General features: G+C 36.2%; 2 protein-coding genes across 2 annotated transcripts; both read right to left on the reverse strand.

Moving 5' to 3' along the window:
* Positions 1-10,393: 10,393 nt before the first annotated feature.
* Positions 10,394-14,044, reverse strand: LOC121258630 (probable folate-biopterin transporter 7). Its single transcript, XM_041160172.1, has 2 exons — positions 13,691-14,044; positions 10,394-11,704 (listed from the first exon to the last, which is right to left on the reverse strand). Exons 1-2 carry the CDS (start codon positions 13,950-13,952, stop codon positions 10,644-10,646), a joined length of 1,323 nt encoding a protein of 440 aa, XP_041016106.1. The 5' UTR covers positions 13,953-14,044; the 3' UTR covers positions 10,394-10,643.
* Positions 14,045-15,262: 1,218 nt separating this feature from the next.
* LOC121258629 lies at positions 15,263-23,975 on the reverse strand. The gene is made up of 8 exons (XM_041160171.1): positions 23,350-23,975; positions 21,767-22,287; positions 20,595-20,645; positions 20,404-20,511; positions 16,033-16,128; positions 15,819-15,917; positions 15,674-15,733; positions 15,263-15,572 (listed from the first exon to the last, which is right to left on the reverse strand). Exons 1-8 carry the CDS (start codon positions 23,852-23,854, stop codon positions 15,507-15,509), a joined length of 1,506 nt encoding a protein of 501 aa, XP_041016105.1. The 5' UTR covers positions 23,855-23,975; the 3' UTR covers positions 15,263-15,506.

Genomic DNA, 23,975 nt, shown 5'->3' on the forward strand with positions numbered 1-23,975 from the left:
CAATCAAACATCAGTAAAAATTTGAATAGCAGTTATACAGTCATCCATAAAAATATATTACAATAGTTTTCAAATAAACAAACGAGTGATCCCAGATCACTCCTCGGGCGGAGCCGTCTCCTCAGGCTCGCCATCCTCCTCCTCATCTACATCAAAATCTGCGTTACCACAAAATGGTCTCGCAAGTAAGTATAACCCAAATAATCCTCAAGAATAAAATGCATTTAATGCAACCAACATGCATGCATATGATGAAATATGCATTTTTCCTCAAAACATCATTTTCTCCGAAAATGATAATTTTCCAACACATGCCAAAATCCCATTTGGCCCAAAAATAATCCATAAAATATTTTCCCAAAAAATGATTTACACAAAATCCAACACACACTATTTTTCCAGAAAATAGCCAATTAATCCGTTATTACCCTATGCACCATGGCCTCACCTATGGACCATCCGCACGTCCTGGCTTCGTAGCGGTGCTTAGTTCCGCGCCCGGCGCGTACAGGGACAAACACCCACACTACGCAACGAGCAATGCCCAGTTCCGCGCCCAGAGCGTACGTGGCCAGACATCCTCTAGTCCCCGCCAGCAGAAGGACCACGGAGTCTGCACGAATCTCTCGTCCGATCCCATTGTCGCCCGGCGACAATCCAGGGGACGTTACTCAGTATATTCCGCTCCCGAGTAACCAGAGGAGCTCCACCGAGATAATGCCCAATCTCGGTTTGGGGTCGTGATACACACGCACCCAAATTTCATACTCACATGAAAACCCAGTTTTCATAAACACATGAACATGAATGCAATACACGAAAACCCAGTTTTCCTTTACAAACATGATCATGCGTGCCAAATGCAATCTACATGAACCAACACAATATCCAAACCAACAATTACCAATCCAATCAAATCCAACTAAACAACTCCATTCACCAAACCATCCGACCCCCATACTCCTCGGACTCAGTCTGCAAATCCAATCAACAGTTAAATACAATGAAATGTGTTAGTGCAAAAATACATTAAATTTACAAGAATTCTTTAGAAAATACTTACAGCGCTATATAGCAATTTCCGATGGATCACGAAGCTGCAAGAAATGACGTCTGAGCAACGTACAGTGCAAAATACACTGTGGCCGTAGGTCACAAATACCCACTTTCAAATGAAGACAAATGAAGACCCAAAAATGATAGGGTAGGGCCTAAGGAGGTCGGTGAAGCTAGTGGTAGTGAAGGTTGGCCGTGGGTGGCGGCGCAATGGGCGGTAGAAGACCAAAATACCCAAATCGGAAATGTAGATGGTGGAGCTTCACCGGTGGTGGATCGGAGCTGGGGTTGGGTCCAATGGGTTGCCAAGAGGTCGAGGATGAAGTGGTGTGAAGATGGTTGCCAATGGTGGTGCGACGACGGCGCAGCGGCGAAAAGAATGCCGCGGCTTCAGTGGGTTCGTGGTGGCTAACGGCAGTGCGAATGGAGTTGAGATCGGAGGGGTAGCGTCGCCGGCGGCTGGGGAACCAAATGGGGTGGGCAGTGACGGTCACGGCGGCGCGACGACAGTGGGCTGGGCTGAGGAAAAAATGCATGGGGGAAAGGGAGGCTGGGTCGCGCGGGAGGGGAAGGAAGAAGAAGAAAGAAAAAGGAAAGAAGAAAAAAAGAAAAAGAAAAGGAAAAGAAAAGAGGAAAAGAAAAATGCAGAGAAAGAAATGAGGTCTAATCCTCATAACTTGGGTCACAAAAATGATCCAACGGAAAAGATTTTAAAACAAAAAGTTAAATAAAATAATTTAAACATAATGGTAAAGTCAAATTGAAATAATTAAATCCTACAGTAATTAATTTAATATGAAAAGCAATTTAAATGTACAGCAATAAATAAATAATAAGAAAGCACATAAAAATTAATTTTCACCAAATTAAAATCATAAAAATAAACTCACTAAAAATCCAACCAATTTTAAAATACGAGAATAAATTTTTAAATAAATAAAAATAATCCTTTAGTAAAAATACACTAAAATGCGGGGTGTTACATCCTCCTCCCGTTAAATAAAATTTTCTCCTCGAAATTGGCAAGGTCAACATTAAGACTAAGACAGGAATAAGATTCAACTAAGAGCAGACTAAGAACATACCACCAAAATAGTCCCGCACGGCCACTCTATAAGCAACAAACCTAACTTTCTCTACGATCTGAAAATGGCCAACATATCTTGGATTAAGCTTTCATTTCTTACCAAAGCGCTTAACGCCTTTCATAGGAGAGACTTTAAGATAAACCCAATCACCAACATCAAAGGATAAGTCTCTTCTTCTTGTATCTGTGTAACTCTTCTGGCGACTTTGCACTTCCGCCATTTTAGTCCTTATAAACTGAACTTGATCCTTCATTTCTTGAATTATCTCAGGCCCAAACAATTTGCTCTTGCCAACTTCATCCCAACACAAGGGCGATCTACACTTCCTTCCATACAAAGCTTCATACGGGGCCATCTGAATGGAGGAATGAAAACTGTTATTATAAGAGAACTCGATAAGCGGCAGATGATTCTCCCAACTTTCTTGAAATTCCATGACACAAGATCGCAACACATCCTCCAGAGTCTGAATAGTACGCTCTGATTGACCGTCTGTTTGAGGGTGATATGCAGTACTAAACTTCAACTTAGTGCCTAAAGCTGCCTGCAAGCTCTTCCAAAATGGGAGGTGAACCGCGGGTCCCGATCTGACACGATACTCTTGGGTACTCCATGCAAACGCACTATCTCCTTGACATATAACCGAGTCAACTTACCCAAAGAGTCAGTATTAATAATAGGCAAGAAATAAGCACTCTTGATCAACCAATCAACAATCGCCCAAATAGAGTTCTTCCCACTAGGAGTCCTCAGCAAACCCACAACAAAATCTATAGAAATATCATCTCACTTCCACTCTGGAATGGGGAGAGGTTGAAGTCTACTAGTAGGTCTTTTGATGCTCAGCCTTAACTTGACAGCACGTGGCACATTTCTCAATAAACATGGCGATATCCAATATACTCGTATTAGTCTCCCAGTGGCACATCACAACCAGTATTCCCATGGTGACTATACTATCCAAAATCTCATTTCCTCGAGAACCTTAATACCACATCCAAAAAATTCTAATGATCAAAAACCCTTACAATAATATGTGCCAACTGCAATCAACTCCTATGCTCCAACTTCTAAACCTTCATTGAATTCTACTATTGGAAAACTAATAGCCACTTCCAATGTTAACCATCAGTAACAGATTTTGCACAACCAAATGATTAATCTCCAATCACAAGTATTTTCTCAAAATTCAAGTCACCATTAATTCTTCAAATCAGCACAATTTGAACTCCTGACTACAAGAAAAATACCACGCTTCTGCTGCGCACTCTGATATTCGCCACATGCATAAAACTTACGTCCTCATGAAACTAACACCATCGAGTACAAGGTGGCTCCATTCCTACTAACCAAAACTCTTGAATTTAATACTATTGTGTCGACTCATCTTCAACACTTACCAAAGTTACTTTCTCCAAACCAAATTAAGACTAGAACCTATACCCTCCGAAATGCGTACACACACCATTTCTACGCATCAATCTCATGCACCTCAGCCAAAACCAATAATCCTCCAAACGTGCAAGTGATCATCCTTATCATTTCCATTACTAGACCTATATCCTCGAAATCAGCAAAAATCATTTCCTAAATCCGAACCATCTATTTTCCTTAAAATTTAATATGGATTAAATCATTAACCTGTCACTGTAACACCAAGCTAAAAATAATTATTTAACCAAATTAGATCAACATCTTCAATCCTCAGAAAATAAACAAACTAGATCATTACCTTCCATCTCTAAGAAAATTCTCACCTGAAAAAAAATATTCTCATATCAGTAACTCAACTCTCATCAATCCTATTTAGCCCTTCAACTCTGCAACTCTAAAACCTTAACCCAGATATAAATCATTTCCTGAAATCCTCAAGATCGATGATCTTAAATCTAAAACATTCGCCTTATAAAACTTGTAAATTCTAAAACCCCAAATGTTATCAAATTGCTTATCGAGGTCAGCAAGATCAAAAACTTTTAATCTAAGTAATCCCTTAATTGCTTGTTGAACCTACCAGCTTAAATCCCTTTAACTTATTTCCTAAAAACTATGGGGCCACAAACCTTAGATGAACTTCTCATAAATCTAACATTGACATTCGTTGAACTTACAACCTCCTATCCACAGACTCACTACATAAATTCTACAGAACCTAAAACCTCCATTATTCTAAGCAATTAAAAACTATTCCCCTCCCTAGCAGCAACTTGAGTACCTAATCCAAAGAGTTCACCCAGACCCTAATGTTCGAGCCTTGATATTAAAACAACCAATCACCAAGAGTTCAGACCTACTACACCAATGTTTAAGCCTAACAATGGCCTTCTCAGTCGTACCATCTTCCTGTCATAACATAGCCCTTAACCCGCCTTTCAATTTCGAACAAAACAAAAAGAAAATAAAATTCCATAAATAAAATACATACGACAAAATGCATAAAACCAATGAAGTAGTTCACAATAAAATAAATAAAACAATAAAATAATCCGCCATAAAATAAAACAATTAAATTAAAATGACATACAATAAAATAAATAAACAACAAAATTATTATACAATAAATAACTAAACAACTAAATTATTATACAATAAAATAAATAAAGCCAATAAAACCATACTCAACCAAAGGTAAACACTAATTAAAGCAATAAAATAAAATAAATCAAATAACATCAATTAACATAAAATAAAATAGCAATAAACTCATAATATAAAATAAATAACTTAACTTACACCACTTAAACAAAAATTTTATTATTTTAAAATAATAATAAAAATAATTTTCTGGTACTATCCTAAGGGACATGTGGTTTTACCCAGAGCCAAACTGCTCTGATACCACCTGTGGCGCCCCCAATCCCCCTTATATAAATACATAAGGATCGAGATGCCAGGATAGTGACAACACGGTCACACATCCCAACGAAGTGCCAGTGTGTGTACATGCAACAGTATACAAATAAAATAACGTAGCGGATAGTCAACTAAGTACCAGAATTTATTTACAATCAAACATCAGTAAAAATTTGAATAGCAGTTATACAGTCATCCATAAAAATATATTACAATAGTTTTCAAATAAACAAACGAGTGATCCCAGATCACTCCTCGGGTGGAGCCGTCTCCTCCGGCTCGCCATCCTCCTCCTCATCTGCATCAAAATCTGCGTTACCACAAAATGGTATCGCAGGTAAGTATAACCCAAATAATCCTCAAGAATAAAATGCATTTAATGCAACCAACATGCATGCATATGATGAAATATGCATTTTTCCTCAAAACATCATTTTCCCCGAAAATGATAATTTTCCAACACATGCCAAAATCCCATTTGGCCCAAAAATAATCCGTAAAACATTTTCCCAGAAAATGATTTACACAAAATCCAACACACACTATTTTCCCAGAAAATAGCCAATTAATCTGTTATTACCCTATGCACCATGGCCTCTCCTATGGACCATCCGCACGTCCTGGCTTCGTAGCGGTGCTTAGTTCCGTGCCCGGCGAGTACATGGCCAAGCACCCACACTACGCAACGAGCGATGCCCAGTTCCGCGCCCAGAGCGTACGTGGCCAGACATCCTCTAGTCCCCGCCAGCAGAAGGACCACGGAGTCTGCACGAATCTCTCGTCCGATCCCATTGTCGCCCGGCGACAATCCAGGGGACGTTACTCAGTATATTTCGCTCTCGAGTAACCAGAGGAGCTCCACCGAGATAATGCCCCATCTCGGCTTGGGGTCGTGATACACACGCACCCAAATTTCATACTCACATGAAAATCCAGTTTTCATAAACACATGAACATGAATGCAATACACGAAAACCCAGTTTTCCTTTCCAAACATGATCATGCGTGCCAAATGCAATGTACATGAACCAACACAATATCCAAACCAACAATTAGCAATCCAATCAAATCCAACTAAACAACTCCATTCACCAAACCATCCGACCCCCGTACTCCTCGGACTTAGTCCTGCAAATCCAATCAGCAGTTAAATACAATGAAATGTGTTAGTGCAAAAATACATTAAATTCACAAGAATTCTTTGGAAAATACTTACAGCGCTATATAGCAATTTCCGATGGATCACGAAGCTGCAAGAAATGACGTCTGAGCAACGTAACAGTGCAAAATACACTGTGGCCGTGGGTCACAAATACCCACTTTCAAACGGGGACAAACGAAGACCCAAAAATGATAGGGTAGAGCCTAAGGAGGTCGGTGAAGCTAGTGGTAGTGAAGGTTGGCCGTGGGTGGCGGCACAATGGGTGGTAGAAGACCAAAATACCCAAATCGGAAATGTAGATGGTGGAGCTTCATCGGTGGCAGATCGGAACTGGGGTTGGGTCCAATGGGTTGCCAAGAGGTCGAGGATGAAGTGGTGTGAAGATGGTTGCCAATGGTGGTGCGACGACGGCGCAGCGGCGAAAAGAATACCGTAGCTTCAGTGGGCTCGTGGTGGCTAATGGCAGCGCGAATGGAGTTGAGATCGGAGGGGTAGCGTCGCCGGCGGCTGGGGAACCAAATGGGGTGGGCGGTGACGGTCACGGCGGCGCGACGACGGTGGGCTGGGCGGAGGAAAAAATGCACGGGAGAGAGGGAGGCTGGGTCGCGTGGGAGGGGAAGGAAGAAGAAGAAAGAAAAAGGAAAGAAGAAGAAAAGAAAAAGAAAAGGAAAAGAAAAGAAGAAAAGAAAAATGTAGAGAAAGAAATGAGGTCTAATCCTCATAACTTGGGTCACAAAAATGATCCAACGGAAAAGATTTTAAAACAGCAAGTTAAATAAAATTTAAACATAATGGTAAAGTCAAATTGAAATAATTAAATCCCACAGTAATTAATTTAATATGAAAAGCAATTTAAATGTACAACAATAAATAAATAATAAGAAAGCACATAAAAATTAATTTTTACCAACTTAAAATCATAAAAATAAACTCACTAAAAATCCAACCAATTTTAAAATACGAGAATAAATTTTTAAATAAATAAAAATAATCCTTTAGTAAAAATACACTAAAATGCAGGATGTTACAAATTTGGACTTGAATGTGCTGGAATCTTGTGAATTCTATTATATGAATTCAGAGTATGAACATTAAACATGAAGTGAATTTGGACCAAAACAATGCAATTTTTTTTTTAAAAAGAAAAAAAGAAAAAAATGTAAACATGAAGTTTTCTTTTTTCACAGGTGCTTGAACATGCTAATTAAGTTGATGATCTACTTCTTCGAATTATCTCTAAAAATTTTTTTTGTCAAATATTATTAAAATATATGAAGTGTATTTGCAAAAAAAAATAAAATAAAAATTGTCAAATAATATTAAAATATATAATATTATATTATTATTTCAACTTTAAGATAGTTGGTTCAATGTGGACTTGCCTAGTCAGAAGTTGATATTATATTCAAAAGTTAAGATTCTAGTCAAATTTTAAACTTGACAATGGCTAAAAACACTAGTAATAGACTCAACAAAGCTAAATTTTAGCCAAAGAATAGCTATGGTGCACAATTAATTCAGTGTAATAGACTCAACAAATGAATAGTATTTATAGTCAAAGATTAATTCACTGGCTAAACTGGGCCAAATATTATTTTGTGGCTAAAAAATTCCTTCCCGCTACCTCTACTCACACGCCGCTACTTGCTGCTTCTCTCTCACACACACAAGCGATGCACATACAGAGACATATGTTAGGGAATATTGCATTTTTTGAAATTCGGCCTGATTATATTTTCTAACAATACACAATATATTTACAAATAGAAAAAGATGAGAGGTCCTAGAAATCTTGGTGATGTATTGTTTAGATATGTATTAATGTAGTTATTGATTATGCAATTGGGTGAATTTCGTGTACTGACTTTATGTTTTTTCATTTTTATTTTAAAGCAGAAGTAGTTCTTGATTATGATCGTTAGAAAATTAATGTGTAATTTTTTAATAACGAATAAATATTTAAATTATAATTAGAATTAAAATAAATGAAAATTTTAAAATCAATATTTTAATATAATAATGATAGATTTGTTAAGTCTATTATTTGATATTGTTAAAAAGTGACTAGTTAAATTTATAAAAATAAATTTTTTAAACAAATTTTAACCAAAATTTATTGAGGCCACTAGTCTAATGCTCTTAAGTGAAAGAGCAGAAGTAATTACGGCAAGACTTGCAATAAATATGGCTAAACTTTTAAAGTTCCCAGATGTCACAATTGAAGGTGATCTGCTTGTAATCTTAGCAATTTAAGGGTCATCATCAGTTTGGCAAATTTTTACAATCTCGGAGGATATTGCTCTTACCATGTTCTCTCATAAAAGATGATATTTTAAAAAAATAGATCGATCTCAAAATTGATTTACGTATTATGTGGCACAATGAGCCGCAACTAACAATATAATTAGTTATTTTTTTATTTTCTAATATTATATTTATTGATAGTGATAAAGATTTTCTTGTTCAGTAATTTAAACTTTTTATTTATAAATATGCAAGTTTGATTAGAGGAAAAGAGAGCGCGTCAGAATCAAGCATCATCCTCTGCTTCTTTGAAATGATATTGTTTGCAAAGTACTAGCTGACATATCTAATGCATTATTGCTACAACTTTACACTTGTATAAATCTAAGATTCTGTACGTGTAATGGGAATATATAGAAAAGTAAAAAATTCTTAGAAAAGACAGTATATAATTCTAAATAAGGTTGGGGTCTATAATTCTATATTGTAAATAAACAGAATAGATAGACTCCATAGTAGATAAGGTTGGGGTCTATATTGTAATATTGTGAAGTCCTCAAAGTTTGTTTCCTCGTAGGAAAATATGGTCACACAGCCCTTGTGTTATACCCCGACTTTGGTTTAGCTCCATGTGTTTTTTTTTTTTTTTTTTCAGAAATAACATATTGTTATTCCAGTTCTTTAGAAATAAGTCCCTCCGTCAACTTTACCATCCATCAATATTAACAAGAAACACATAGTCCAATCAAAAACTGAAATATGACATCTATGATTTAAATAAATAAATAAATAAATCAAAGTTTTTAAACAAAATTAATTTTAATAATAAAAAATAATTTGTATTATTGAGAAAAAAGAAGAAGACATCATCAATGGTGGCCACCACCAAGGTGGCCAGAACTGACCAACCTTTGTGGTGGCCAGTTACCACATGGATAGCCCTGTTCGAGCCACCTCGTGTCTACTGAGGTGGTGCCCTAGCCTGTGAATGTGGACGGATGCATACTAAGTTAATGTTGTAGTACAACTATTTCAGTTAATGTTGTAGTACAACTAGTTGTGAAAGAAATTGAAGTAAATTTGAGTTGAATTCATTCTAAAAAAAGAAATAGACTATATCTTAAACGCTTAAATAATTTAGTCTTTGTTGAGTATAACTCGAAGCTTCGAGAGGAGTAAATATTTTTTTTATTAAAAATGTTGCTGAAATTTTAAATAATGAGAAGTGTTTAGCATTTTCACTTAGGTATGAGCTTTATTTTGGTAGGAACATAAAAAAGGGTAAAAAATGTTCTGGATCCCAAAAACATTGAAAGCATTGGCTTGATTGAAAAAGAGTAAGTGAATGATCTGAACTTCTTGATGGAAGTATTGAAGAACCATATCTCGTTGAATTTAGAGGATGGTGTTACTCTGTTTGATAATAGTGATGGTGATGAAGATGATAATGTCTTAATTAATATTTCTAAATTTGATCATTATTGCTTTCTAGATAAGAAGTAATAGATGTTATGCCATATCTTTAATATAGTTTTCAATTATGTATCAGCTTTTCAGACTTAGATTGAGGAGTATCATGGAAGAATTTAATTCCTTCATCTGTTCTTAGTCGTGTGTTTTATCTTATCTAATCATCTTTTTTGCAAGACGTGTTACAATGTTACTAGGATGGTTTTAACTTTTGTGTGCTGTTTTTCAAACTTTACAAAAATGATTTTTCATGCAGGATCCACACTCAAATCATGTCTCCTGCACAAGTTGTGTGCTCCATTATGTGTTTGGTATTCATAAGCATCGTGTCTCAGATTTTGATGAACTTTGTAACTTGGAAACATGCCTATGTTTTTGTCGTCTCAGATATAGGAGCAAATGTTACCAAATTAAAGATGGTTTTGGCTGTTAAGTAATCTAGCTTATGATGGGAAGAGGAAGACTTTAATTATTTGTAAAAGTCTGGAATATCTTATTAAATGTGTGGAGTTAGAATATTTGATAATATGTAAAATCACCACTTTTCTTAAAAATTTAATACTGCTAGGGAAATTACCCCCGGCTTTGAGAATTCTAGGATTGAACAAAACAGTAGAATACGATGATTTGTTAATTGATATTCGAATATTGTATTGTATTGTATAAAAGTATTATTGTACACTAGAAGAAAAAGAAAAGGAGAAAATTGTAAGGGAAGAAATGATAAACCAAAGATGAGCCCCTCTTTTTGAAATTGCCTGTGTCAAAAGTTACTCCTTTTTAGTCCTGGATTTGGATTTCAGGTCATCAGGTACATAGGATAACCAATAAATTGGCAAAACCGTGCACACTGCCTGTATTATGAGGGCAAGAGGAAACCCAGAAAACTGATCTCCTGTAACGCCAACATATGATGCAAGTGCAACGCCAAGGAATCCACTCACTATGAATGCGAGGGCTATAGCAGACATGACAAATGCCATTAGGGATCCTTCACATCCTGGAGGACAGAACCGTGCGATCAGAACACTGAACGGCAGAATCTTGAAAAAGAAGAGAACCTCCAATAAGCCTGAGAAAATCACAACATAGACAGCATCCGGCACACCCATCATTTTGTAGAACCCCTTCACGAACAACACGTCCGATATCATAAATACGGCCATCAATGCCTGAATAGCTGAAATCAGTTTCCTTGGTGGGACTGTCTTCAAGTGACGATTATAGACAAAGCTCCATAGAAGCATCGCTGCCTGACCAAACACCTTAGAGAGACCCAATACTGATGAATCAATCTTCAAATATTGTGTCTGGTAAAAGAACATCGTGCCAGTTAGTGCTGGAATTATGGCGTAAGATGCTGCAAACCATGTTATTGAGTAAGCAATCTCAGGTTTTCTTAATGCGGCTGAGAGCTGTGAAAGTTGTTTTCTAATCCCAGCATTGACTTTGCTCTTGGGAAGGTTAAGAGAGCTTTCGAGAACAGTAACGGTGATGAAAAACTGGAGAGCAAGGAGCAGGCAAAAAAACAGGAACATAGTTTGGGGAGAGAATCGATCAATCACAATACCACCTAAGAGGTTTCCAAGGACTCCACCAGCAGAGGAAGCCATCCAAACATATGATTGGAGCTCTCCTGAGGAAGACGGTTGAGAAATTTTAGAAGAGGAAGTTGGCTGTTTTCCTACCTCTGCAACAATGGCGTCATTCGCAACTTCCGCTATTGAAGCGCCAAGGTTACTGAGGAGGAGATATACAGTAATGGTGAAGATTGAGATGCTTGACGGGGAGATTATTGCTATAGCTAGCCATGACAGTGCTTGTAGTAAAGCTGCACCAATAAATTTGAGAGATTAATTAGAGAAAAATAAAATTATATTATATTGCATGGCTAAGACAAAATTATAAATACTAGAAGCAGAACAAAAAAAATATAAGGGGCCTTCATCTAGAAGTCTAGAAGTCATTATTTCAGAATTATAAGTAATCACGGTATAAATCAATCCTTTCTTCTACAGGCACAAGAAAAAGGGCACAAAATTTTAAGTTTAGATAATCACTTTCCAAGGTATCAAGCTTTTTCTCTTGCAAAAACTCTTTCTCCCAATATCTAATTTCAAGCAGTAAATAAAATTCATGAAGATGCAAAGCAGCTCCAAACTCACCAAGTTCGGCTCCAAGCTGAGCAGAATCATATTTTCTCAAAGCTCAAGTCCAAACTAGCTTTGAGTGGGTCAGAATTTAACTGAATGAGATCTCTCTAGAATAACCCAGTTCTCATCTTCCTTTAAAAAGAAAGATTTCCAGCCATTCAATTCCAAAATAACTTCTGAGTCTCACTCTAGTCAGCCAGTACTTCTGAAACCTAGAGACGTAGTGATATTGAACATAAATTTTGGAGCAAATAGCACAGGATAAACTATCTTGAAGACTTGGTGCGAAGATCTGAATAATGCACAGATGTATATGCTGATCACGATGGAAAGAAGTAACAGAGTTGCTCATCTGAATGTGATTACCGTGAAAATTATTTAATATCAAAACATCATGAACATTGCAACCTTTGTAACTTTGTATCAGCTCCTTCAATACCTAAGAGTCTTAGAATGTTTCCCAGTCAAAACAGCACCATGGAGTGGTTTGGGCAACTTTTGCTTTCAAATCTTTGTGAACAAAAAATGTCTTATCTTAATAACTGGGGGGGGGGGGGGGGGGGGGGGGGAGTGGGGAGTGGGGGAACTCAAAGTTAAAGGTGTAAAAAATTGTGGCTTCAGCTCCCGATGAGAATACTAGCCATAATCATCAATAAATATGTTTAAGCTTCCAGAAGCAACTTTATCATACTTGTTGGTCCACAGACACGATTGAACTTCAAGCGATGATTTGTGTTTCGAGATACTTATAAAAACAAGATCAGTGGTCAGCCTTGCTCCACTTAAACAACCTTCGGTAAATATACAGGTAATAACATATAGAACATTTTGATAGGAAATTATTAAGAAAATACATGCTTCTAAAACCTTCGATTTTACCAAGTTCATGAACTCCTACAAATAACCCCGCATCTTCCTTGTCAACATAATGGATTAACCAAAATAATAGATATTCTTGGCTGTGCTTAATAAGGGTAAAAGGTGCAAAAATAAGACATTGATTAGAATAATTAATATATGATAATGGACTTTAGGGGAGAAAAATGAAGTTAGAGGCGTAGTAAACAATATACATAAATGCTTGAAATTTACCTGCTAAAAAAGGAAAGAAAAAGAAGAATTTGCTTTCTAAAAAGAAAGAAGAAGGGTTTCAGGAATGGAATCTCCGCTACTTTCGCTTTAGCTCAGAGCAGAATATACAAACTTTATATTGGGGCTTTGGTCAGTAAATATCAACTTGATCAAAAACAAAAATATTCCCGAAAATGAAATTTATTTACAGAAAACCTGTTAGTATTACAATACTACTACCTGTTAGTATTGTAATTTAAACAGCCCTCTCTTTAAGGCATGAAAATTAAACTTCACAGACTATCAATATTCACTTTTGAATCCAAAATATTAACATTACTTCCATTTTCTTAAAAAAAGCCTTTAGCTTTGGGTTTCAGAACCAAATTTTCATAGTCATATCAGACGATTCAGATTACAAAAGAAACTGAATTCTCAACATTTCCAAATAAAAACAGAAGTCGTTATGTACTCTCATCGATCAAGATTTAGCAATCAGTACAATCCACAGAGAGAGAGAGAGAGAGAGAGAGAGAGAGAGAGGCATTACCTAAAGTAAGGCAAAGAAAGGCAAAGGCGGCGAGTTCACTTACCTCCGACGGCGATGTAGGGAATGCGATGCTGGCCATTGATGTAGACAGCGTCAGAAACGATGCCGTAGAGAGGCTTGGCGACCATGGGGAAGTTGGAGGAGTTGAGGAGGAGCTGGAGCGCGGAGGAGTCCACATTGAGGCCGTCCTTGAGAAAGAAGTTCAAAGCCATCAATGGGAAGCACCTGAAGCCCTGAACCCAGAACCCGAGCCCCAGAAGCTTTCGGATCGGGTTCGGATCCCCACCCTCTGAAGACGACACCATTTTCCGTCAAAGAGTCCAATTCGTTTCTTCTTCTAAGAGCAGAGAGAGAGAGTCTCTGTATTTTCTGTTGTTTTATTTCTTTTCTTTTTCTCAAACGTAGTGATAATAATATCAGGAGGCAAGGGAATGTGTGTCGGCAGTGTCATCGAATGACACGTGCCAGCGATGACGTGGCTTACTTTTTTATGTCAGCGGTGTCATCGAATGACACGTGCCCGTGATGACGGGGCTTACTTTTTATTTTATTTTATGAACGTGGCTTCTATTTATTTACTTGTTTAGCCCATTTTTAGATTGTAAATTTATCTCAAACCACTATTATAATTTTTTTAAATTTTTACATAAAATATAATAGATAATTTAATTTTTTCAAATCTCATAATAATAATAATATTAAAAAATTATATTATAATAATATTTTATTCACATTTCAACTCATATTTAAATCCAAAATGAGGCCTAATAAAAAATTTTATGAGCAGTCATTTTTCATATTCTTTACGTATTCCACTAATGTTATTAATTACATTATTTTTTTAATAAAAAATAATTATTTTGACTAATCATATTAATAAAATACGTAAAGAGTACGCATAAATAACTTATACGTAACACTACTTATACAAGCAACTTTTATATTAAAAATGAACTTCTAGTCTTAATTTTTTGTTTTCTTTCTTCAATGATATTATCTAGGCTTTTCATTTTTTTTTTTTTAATAACGATATTATCTAGACTTCTAGGATTTGGGGGGTGTCTTAAATTTCTTCAAAGATTCTTGTTTTGGGCGAATGCTTTTACAGAAATGATTCAATGATAGTAAACCCACATATGAATGTGCGGGGGATCTAAATGGTATGGATCAGAATATACTGTTAAATACATCGAAAACGTAGGAAATGTGCCCCTTCAAAAGTGGTGGCAATCCCTGGTGATTTTCAACATTTAATTATGGCTCTAACTTAATGCTATATCGCATAACCCTTTACACCACACCACACCCAAGTTTCTTTTTTCTTTTTCTTTTTCTTTTTGTTCTCTCTTCCATGTGAAGCAAATAAAGAACTTCAAGAAAAGGGGGACAGATGGTTGATTCCAATTGGCTCACCTGTACATTAGCTGACACCATGCCTTCCCACATAAGAGATAAGAGTACCCATCTGATTAAAGTTGCTTTTGGATAGTGAAGTGATGTCAAATATTCTGTAAATAATAATAAAAAAATAATGAAAAAGTAAAGATAGAATATTGAATAGTAACGAAAACTAGGTGAATAATAATAATAAAATAATCAACACTACCCAAACTAGCCATAAATCTCACAATTACTTATTGGCATTTGGCAATATTAAAAGCCTGTTAAGTTCAGGATTCTAATTTCTTCCCTCTCTTTACGACAAAATTGTCAAGAGAATCATCAAAGATCACATGGGTAAAAAACAATAAGACGAATACCAAAACCTGTATACTCATCATCTAATAAGTTAAGGTCTTTCACATTCAAGGAAATATACTTGGAGGTAACTGGATCCATTGCAGTGGATCTAAAACCTGTCAAAGCAAGTACTTCTCAACAACAGTCCGCCCAAACTTTTCTTGGACATCCTTTGGAGTTTCAACCTGAAAAAGTTCACAGATATGAATAGTTCAGCATAAAACTTCAGTGAAAAAATCAATTCAAGAGCATCCATAATATTATAAAGATGGGCTGGACTACTCACCGCGTTGAGAGCTTTGAAGAGAGCCTTCACAGTGTTGTGAGGATTTCTTGAGCCAATGACCTATCAAGAGTCATCGTGGTCAGAACAAATACCTAGATTGCGGAAAACATCCTTCTAACATGGATTCGGTTTTGTAGTTAATTACCTTAGACTTGATATTTTTAAAACCAGCTAAATGCAATATTGTTTGGACAGTTTTCCCTGCTTTCATACCTGTCCTAGTGGGTGCAGGCCAGAGATACACCTAAAACAATATGCAGGAATCAAAGAAGCCGTAATTGCACAAAGAATCCAAGAAATGAGGGGAAGGAAAAGAAATTCATTCCAAATACATAAATGCATGGAAAGCAGGTGAATACCTTTGTCTTTTTATAGGATGTTTGTATTGCATGTGCAATTGTATGCTCCTCATGCCGTTCCACATAGTGGAGATTCTGAAAGCATTTCTCATATGCCTGGTAACATCATTTTAATAACATAAGGGACCTACAACCCATATTGCCTCATGGGATTGAAATAAAAAATCTTCATATACTTTAAGGTTCTAACAGTCAACTCCGATTTTGCACACTAGAAGAAAATTTAAAACTTTTCGAAAACAAATATCCTCACAGGATTGATTAGTTGCTTTGCCTTCTTAAATAAGAGACTAAGAAACTAACTGCACTTCATACAGAAAGGGGGCAGTCAAGACACAATGCTGATGAAGTGGACTTAGTAGGAATAGAAACAAAGAATGCAAATGGCAACTTAAGAAATATATTATAAACTAATGCATTTCCCAATAATTTCAAGTCTTGCAGGAAGAACCGAGGACACGAAAGAACATAGCTGAAATGGTAAAACTGTGGGAGCTGTATGCAATACAAGTGAACCAAAAGAGAGCCTTTTTCTTTTTTGATAAGTCAAAAATATTAATTAATAAGCACAAAAAGCACAACCCAAGTACATTGGAAGTATACAAGAGAAACACTTAACCACCCAGACATTGCACTGATTGAACTTGGGGTGAATAAAACCAACATAAACGATTCCATAGTTTACCAAAGCCTAGACCTGGTAATTTTTTCAGATCAGAATATCCATATATGGTCCACCGAATTTTTTTTTTTTTTTTTTTTTTTGACAAGGAAACTTTTATTAACAAGCTAAAGGTGATTAGCCAAGTACAAAAAGGGTATACGAGAAATGATGGCACATATCCACTGGCAAAAAGCATTAAAACAGAAAACCTTAAGATCCAACATCGACTTCTCACTGTCTTTGAAACTGTGGTTGTTCCTTTCTCTTCAAATATACCACATTAAACAAGGTGGAATCATTTTCCACAAATATCTCGAATGAGGTACATGGCACATATGGGGTGGGTTTGTGGAAATACATTAGGAGACATTGAGATATCTTTTGAAGACATGAACATATTGTGGTGGGTGATGACTCTCGTGTCAGATTTTGGTATGACAAATGGTGGGGTTGAATGTAGCCTCCAAACACCTTCCTTGCCATTTTTGGGATCACACTATAAAAGGATGCAGCGATAGCCGATCTCTTGGTCTTTTCTAGTGGCTGCCCTCAATAGAATGTAGAATCATTAGGGCAACCCAAGACTGGGAGATGGAGACTATCACAGAGTTCTATGAGGCATTGCATTTTATAAGCATGGCAGAGGGTACCATAGATAAGATGAGCTAGAGCCCCTCCAAGAAAGGTAAATTCACGATCAGATTGTTTTACCAAGATCTAACGAGCCCTGGAATGACCATGTTTCCATGGAAGAGCATATGGCAGACAAATGCTCCTTCAAAAGCAGCTTTTTTCGAATGGACAGCATCTCTGGACAAGATCCTCACCACAGATAATTTACAGAAACATCGTATAATGGTGTTGAACTGGTGAATCAATGGATCATTTGTTTTTACACTGCGAGGTGACCAGGACCATGTGGGATGATTTTTTCGTTAGAATTTGATTGTTATGGGTCATGCCTCTTAGACTGGTGGATTTCCTTGCAAGTTAGAGAGGCCTTCGAGGCAACTCACATGTGGCAGCAATCTGGAGAATGGTTCCTATATGTATGTGTTGGTGCATTTGGCGGGAAAGAAAGGATAGAAGCTTCGAAGATCATGAAAGAACAACGGATGAGCTTAAAGTTTTATTTTTTAAAATTTTGTTCCTATGGGCGGGGGCTATTGTTTTTAATGGGCTAAATGTCCATGATTTTCTACTTTCGATTGTAAACTCTAATTAGGTTATTCTCATGTATACTCACTATGTACTTGGGCTTTGCCTATGAATAAAACTTCTTGATTACCTATAAAAAAAAAATATTTTCCACAAATATTGCTCTGCAGACTATTAAACTTACCTTTTCAACACACAAATAAATCCACCACCTGACAAGGCATAACCCATGCTAGCCCAAAGATGCCAACAATCAAACTTTATAGAGAACTTGCTATAGCACAATAAAGTGACAAATGCTCTACGGTCTCATCACTAAACTATGAAACGTAGCAAGAGCTTTGCAAATAGTTTTGATATCAACCTTACATCTCAAACCTCTTATATTTAATAAATGACGTTAGCACATGATCTATAACCTGATGCCTTTTTCCAAAGTGTCCATGAGTATATCCTTCCCACTCAAACAACACAGCCATCCTAGCTCACTATACTGAGGGGTAAGCTCAGTCTCTCAAATTCTCTTACTTTTTCACAAGTTTTGTTTCTCTGCCATATGTTTGGATTAAGCATCTATGGTCCACATTAAAAGAGCGTGAGCAGAAGGGCGGCGAGAAATATGCAGAGAATGGCGATTAGGGCTCAACAGGTGCAAATTCCATGGGATGATTGAGGGTATCAGCCATGCCTTGGACTTTATTGAGCAAGCACACCAGATTAGGCACTTCTGGCTTCAATGCCAATGACTACGCTTTTGATGTATGAAAATTTGAATTAGTGAGCGTGGTGAGGCTTACATTTTAGGGCTTAAATAAGATTGTGCAGATCCAAAGGATTTTTGTGGTTGTTCTTTTCTGCTTTTTTTTTTTTTTGGGGGGGGGGGGGGGGGGGGGGGGGGGGGGGGGGGGGGGGGGGGGGGGGGGGGGGGCGCAATTTGAGTTTGGACTTTGTTTGGTGCCTCCATTTGAGGATCCGTAATCCCAGAATTGCAATGAGATTAGGGGTGAAAGATTTTCGCTCCGGACCAGAAATCATGTTGGTAGGTCTTTGTCCATAGTGTATGAAAAACTCGATTTTCGGTCCTGTCCCAAGTGTGGTTTTTTTGGACTGGACCAAAAATTTTCATCTAATCTATCACTCATTGATCATATAAAATGTAAAATAATATATGCTATCAATTAACTAATATATCATATGATAAATATGATAATATATGTTATTATATGTAAATACATACTCTACTATTTCATCAAATTAAAGTAATTAGATAATTTTTTTTAAGATACCTAAGTTGCAAGTAAGCATGAATAATCTATGGACAATGAAATTATTTAATATTCATTAACCATGTATAAAATGTTACAATTTTAATATAGGCCATTATGAATACTAAAGTACTAAGTACTATAAACATCATAAATATAGTTATAATTAATTATTTTTTTAATGAGTTAGTTGCATAATCAATATTAAAGATCTCACTTAATTTTAATTTTACTAATTTAATTAATTTTTTGTATTAATTTATTTGCCAAAAGAATAAAAGAGGAAAAAAATGTTCAAGGACCAAATCAAACTGATTGGACCGACCGGACCGGTCTGGTCTATAGGGATAATCGGTCCGGTCCAGCAAAAAGGGTGAACCGAAATTTTTGGTCTGTGGCCTCCCTTGGACCGGACCAGACAGGACTGATTACACCCCTAAATGAGATAGACAGGGATGGGTAGGGGGAAGGAGAGCTTATGTTGTCCATTTTGGTACAAATAATAACCAATTTAGATAGAAAGTGCTATGGGATCAGCCACATGGAATAAAACTGAGCGCATCATTTGTTATGTGTTAACAACACCATTCGCAAAATTTACAGAATTTTGATGATATTGAAACAGTTTATAAAGTTCAGGCTTGATGATGCTAATTTTTAAGTTCAAGGACCAAATAGAAAATGATCCTAAAGTTAGACGGTCAAGATTTTAGTTTGCCCAAACTTCATTCAAATCAGCTTCCAATTACATAACCTGGCAGCCTGTAAAAGTTAGAATTTGAATGCAAATCTAACTAGAATTAAACATCCTTACACTTGAATGTATAATTTCCTAAAAACTCCATATGCACAATTGTTTTTTAAGTCAAATTATCCTTATGCTCACATATATCATATTTCTCATACCTACGATACGAGGTCCTGAGCATGTTACGAATTGCACAACAAAAATTGCATATTGTCTGCATTATAACCTGTATCTGAGTTCTGAATCTGATAATATATATTTTTATAGGTAATTTTTTTTTATGTCATATTTTTTTACAAGAAACTGAGAATTTTATTGAACTCAAAAGACATAGCTTAGATAGGACGTATACAAAAGAAACACCTAGCTGGAAATAGAAAAAGATCACCTACTTCGAAATAAAAAGAGATTGAATCTAATAATAAAAAGGTAATCAAATTATGCAACTTGAAACAAAAACAAGTTATAAAACAGCAGATAAAACAAACAGAATCCAAAAGAATTCATTTAAAAAAGTATAGCACCAAAATAGATACCTTTTGAAGAGCAACAGGAATTGCAGGGCCTTTGGCCTTAGCAAAGCCAACAACACCATGATAGTTTCCACAAGCTAAAATAGCAGTGTATTTGACCACTTGTCCACCCTAGAACATTTTAGATTAAGATATAAACAATGATAACAGAAACATTATTGTCAATAAAGTGACATTGAAGGGGTCTTCAATACCTTTGTAACTTTACAGGTTCGATTCACATCAATCAATTTCACATCAAAGCCCTGCCATTAAATGTAACCGCTTGAGCTTATGCAGAAAAATATAGAAAAAAAACATAAGTAATTAAAATATCTAGATGAGGGAAAGCTCAAAACTAATTGAAAAGAAAGGAGAGAAAACAATGCACACTATCTACAATGAAGACAATGGTAAACATAGTCAAACTGTAAAAAAAATATGTTCCTAGTAACATGCAGAAAAAAATACTCCCAGGAAAATCAGTATAGAAATTACAGGTCAAGGAAATCATTATGCATATTATACATACATATAACTTTAATTTTCAGGTCGGTGTAGGAGTTTCAAACAATTTTTTACCATTCGACCCCTCATTGATTTCCTCATCAACCAATGGTTTATTCACTTGGATGAGACACTGACATTGAGGCAATGTAGTCAACTAAAAACTTCTTTCATCTCTTTATAGTAAAGTAAAAGTAATGGTCCATTTTAAAAATATCAATCTAATTGTTGTAGGCTACAGATTCAAGGACATAATGAAGTTTCAAAGAATCTATTAAAGCAAGTATAGGGACAGCTATGCATTTATAGCTATCTATAAGAAAAAAACTAACGAAAGATTCAAATTTGACTCAAGGTGATTCAAATTGTACACATATAAAGAATGAACTGTCAAAAATCAAGATGGCAAGCACGACCATATAATTGGCAACTCGTTTTTATTTTTTCCCCACACACATCATATGTACACGTCAAGTATGTTAATAGTTCTTGTTAATTAAATCACTTTTCATCATTCCAAATGCAACTAAGTACGGTAACATTTAATCCTGTGGAATGAACAACCAAGGAAAGCAAGATTAAATAAACTTCATCCAAATGAAATTGTGCAATACTTATAGCTCCCAAAAAATTGCGAGAGTGAAAATACGAGAACAAAAGCTACAACCAAAAGAATTCATCCAGTAATTGCATGATACCATTACAAGATGGAAGTAATTGCATGATACTATTAGCAAGATGGAGAAGAAAAGAAAAAAGGAACATCACATTGACACAACACATTTCTGCAGTTTATAAGTACATAGTTTATCCTTAACCATGTATTAAAATGAATTTTCCTATTAACAAGAAAAAACAAACAGGATGATGCATGACTTACTTTCCTGTAAAGAGGTCTTCTTTTCTTCTCTGTCAACTCATTTCTCTCCTCGGCAAGATCTCTAATCTCTTCCTCTAGAATCTTACCCTTCTTTCCAAACGTATGATCCAACTCTGCTAGCTTCTCTTCAAGTTTTTTGTCAATGGCATTAAGCTTCTCCAAAAGTATGTCATCCCTCTCTTTCATGTCATCAAACTCTTCCTCATCATCATCATCACCCAGTATCATTTGCTTCTCCTTCTCAAATCCAGCATGCTCCAAAAGATCAGCAGAGGGCCCAACTTGTTCATGCTGAATAACCCCAAAATTGGCAGGATTGTTAGGATCATAAGCTTCCTTCCATTCTATCAGCCTCATAGCTCTATTCAGTTTTTGCTGAAGAATGAATTTATCCTTTCCCTCAGCTACTTTCAAACGGTTCATCAACTCACCAATCACCCGATATTCAGGGCGGAGTTGGAAATGTTTTTGCTCAAACTTGTCTATTTTACTCATCCATTTGAAGGCATCATCAAGTGTTTCTGTTAAAGAACACCAAAAATATAAAAAACCAGTCCATATAAAAGACCAAACAAATTATGCATAGATATACACAAATTATGGTAAGTACTCATGAAGTCCATGTAACTCAAACCCATAACCTAATCCATTATCCATTCATATGGGGGGAGTGGAACTGCTGTTTCGCCCAAAGGGCATAACAACTGATTACACCAAATAAAGAAAATATATGCAACATGTACTTTGTGCTGCTTGGAAAACTGAGGAAAAGGAAAAGAAAATATTTAAAACACATATATCAATATTTTGATAGGCACATATACCAGTATTCAAAGATTTTTTTTTTCACATTTTCAAAGTTTATATTTACTTAAACATATGAAAGAAAGGTGAAAGAAAAGTAAACCACCATAATTGAATATTGAATATTAACTTTAGTTTAAGTGTTGAGAAAATGCATATCATGAAAGAGCAGAAAATTTTAAATAATTTACGAACGTTCAGAATGGTTCAAATAAAATCCAATTTAGTTTCTCAGATTTTTTTTTTTTTTACCTAGTTACAAAGAAACAGCTTACTGCACCATTGAAATTGTAGGATCAGGCTTATTTTGTTCCCTAAAATTTCCAACCTCCAGTGCTAGCATATAAAACACAGTGCTCACTATATATCTAATATAATAGGTTTTAAACATTTATTCATAAAAAAAAAAAAAAGGTTTTAAACATTCAACTTTCATTTTCATTCCTTTCTTTTTTCCACTTTCGAAGTAACCAAACACATAAACCAACGATATCTACTCAACATTTTGGTAAGTACAACATCCACTCAACATTACAGACATAAAAGTCAAGGTATCAGTCAAAACAAGCTGGAAATAAAACACTATGAAAGGGGATCATCGAAATAGAGCACACACGCCCACCATTCAATTTCCATTTTCTATACTTCTCCCGTACTTTCCAAGCGCCCAAACACATCGTCCTAAACTTTTCCATTCAACAATACAAACCAAAACAAAGAACAAGCAAAGCTAAACAGCCTAAACAAACAAAAAGAATCAAGGCCGATGCATTTCATACCCGCCTCAGTGAAGTACTTAAGCAGCTCCTCGTGCCGCTTGAACTTCCTCTCGAATTGATCCCACCTCTTCTTCACGGCCTCAGCGCTAAAACGCTCGTCGTCGTCATCGCTATCGGAGTCCGTAGGCTCTTCGTACTGGTTCAAGTCCCCGGTTTCCTTGAGCTTCTCCTTTTCAAGCTTCTCTATCAATGGCATAACCCCCATGTAGTCCTCCTCATCCTCGGCGTCAATATCTTTGGTGTCCAAGCCAGCCCTTTTCCTCTGATCCCTTTCTCTCTGCCTCTCTCTCTCAACCTCGGCCAGAAGGTCCTGAACCACCCTAGATGTGGAAGTGGAATAATGGGTCTTAGTTAAAAACGAGAAAGTCTGCGTTTGGGAGGTGGGAAACTGTGGGCAACTGGAGATTTTGCGGGAAAAGTGGAGTGGGGAATTGAGAGGTCTTTTCAGTACCTGGTAGTTGAGGAGGAGGCGCGACCATGAGAAAGGTTGTGATTTGGAGGCCATTGCTGTCTTTATTGGCTCATCGGACTGGGAGTGAAAAGAAATGCCTGAGATTTGAAAATAAGAGAATTCTGACTTCTGAATTAAGGGGGTTAGGGTTTAAGGATTTTTCTTCTTTTCTTAT

The sequence above is a fragment of the Juglans microcarpa x Juglans regia genome, chromosome 3S (assembly GCF_004785595.1).
Source record: "Juglans microcarpa x Juglans regia isolate MS1-56 chromosome 3S, Jm3101_v1.0, whole genome shotgun sequence".
In the NCBI taxonomy this organism is placed as follows: Eukaryota; Viridiplantae; Streptophyta; class Magnoliopsida; order Fagales; family Juglandaceae; genus Juglans; species Juglans microcarpa x Juglans regia.

What these genes read in the sequence shown, in the direction of transcription:
- LOC121258630 (XM_041160172.1), bottom strand. Translation starts at nt 13,952, where the DNA reads ATGGTGTCGTCTTCAGAGGGTGGGGATCCGAACCCGATCCGAAAGCTT. An exon ending in TCCCTACATCGCCGTCGGAG is followed by an intron (nt 11,705 to 13,690) that starts GTAAGTGAACTC and finishes TTATTGGTGCAG; the next exon opens with CTTTACTACAAGCACTGTCA.
- LOC121258629 (XM_041160171.1), bottom strand. Translation starts at nt 23,854, where the DNA reads ATGGCCTCCAAATCACAACCTTTCTCATGGTCGCGCCTCCTCCTCAAC. An exon ending in TTAAAAATATCAAGTCTAAG is followed by an intron (nt 15,734 to 15,818) that starts GTAATTAACTAC and finishes GACTCTTGATAG; the next exon opens with GTCATTGGCTCAAGAAATCC. An exon ending in TCTTCAAAGCTCTCAACGCG is followed by an intron (nt 15,573 to 15,673) that starts GTGAGTAGTCCA and finishes GAACTTTTTCAG; the next exon opens with GTTGAAACTCCAAAGGATGT.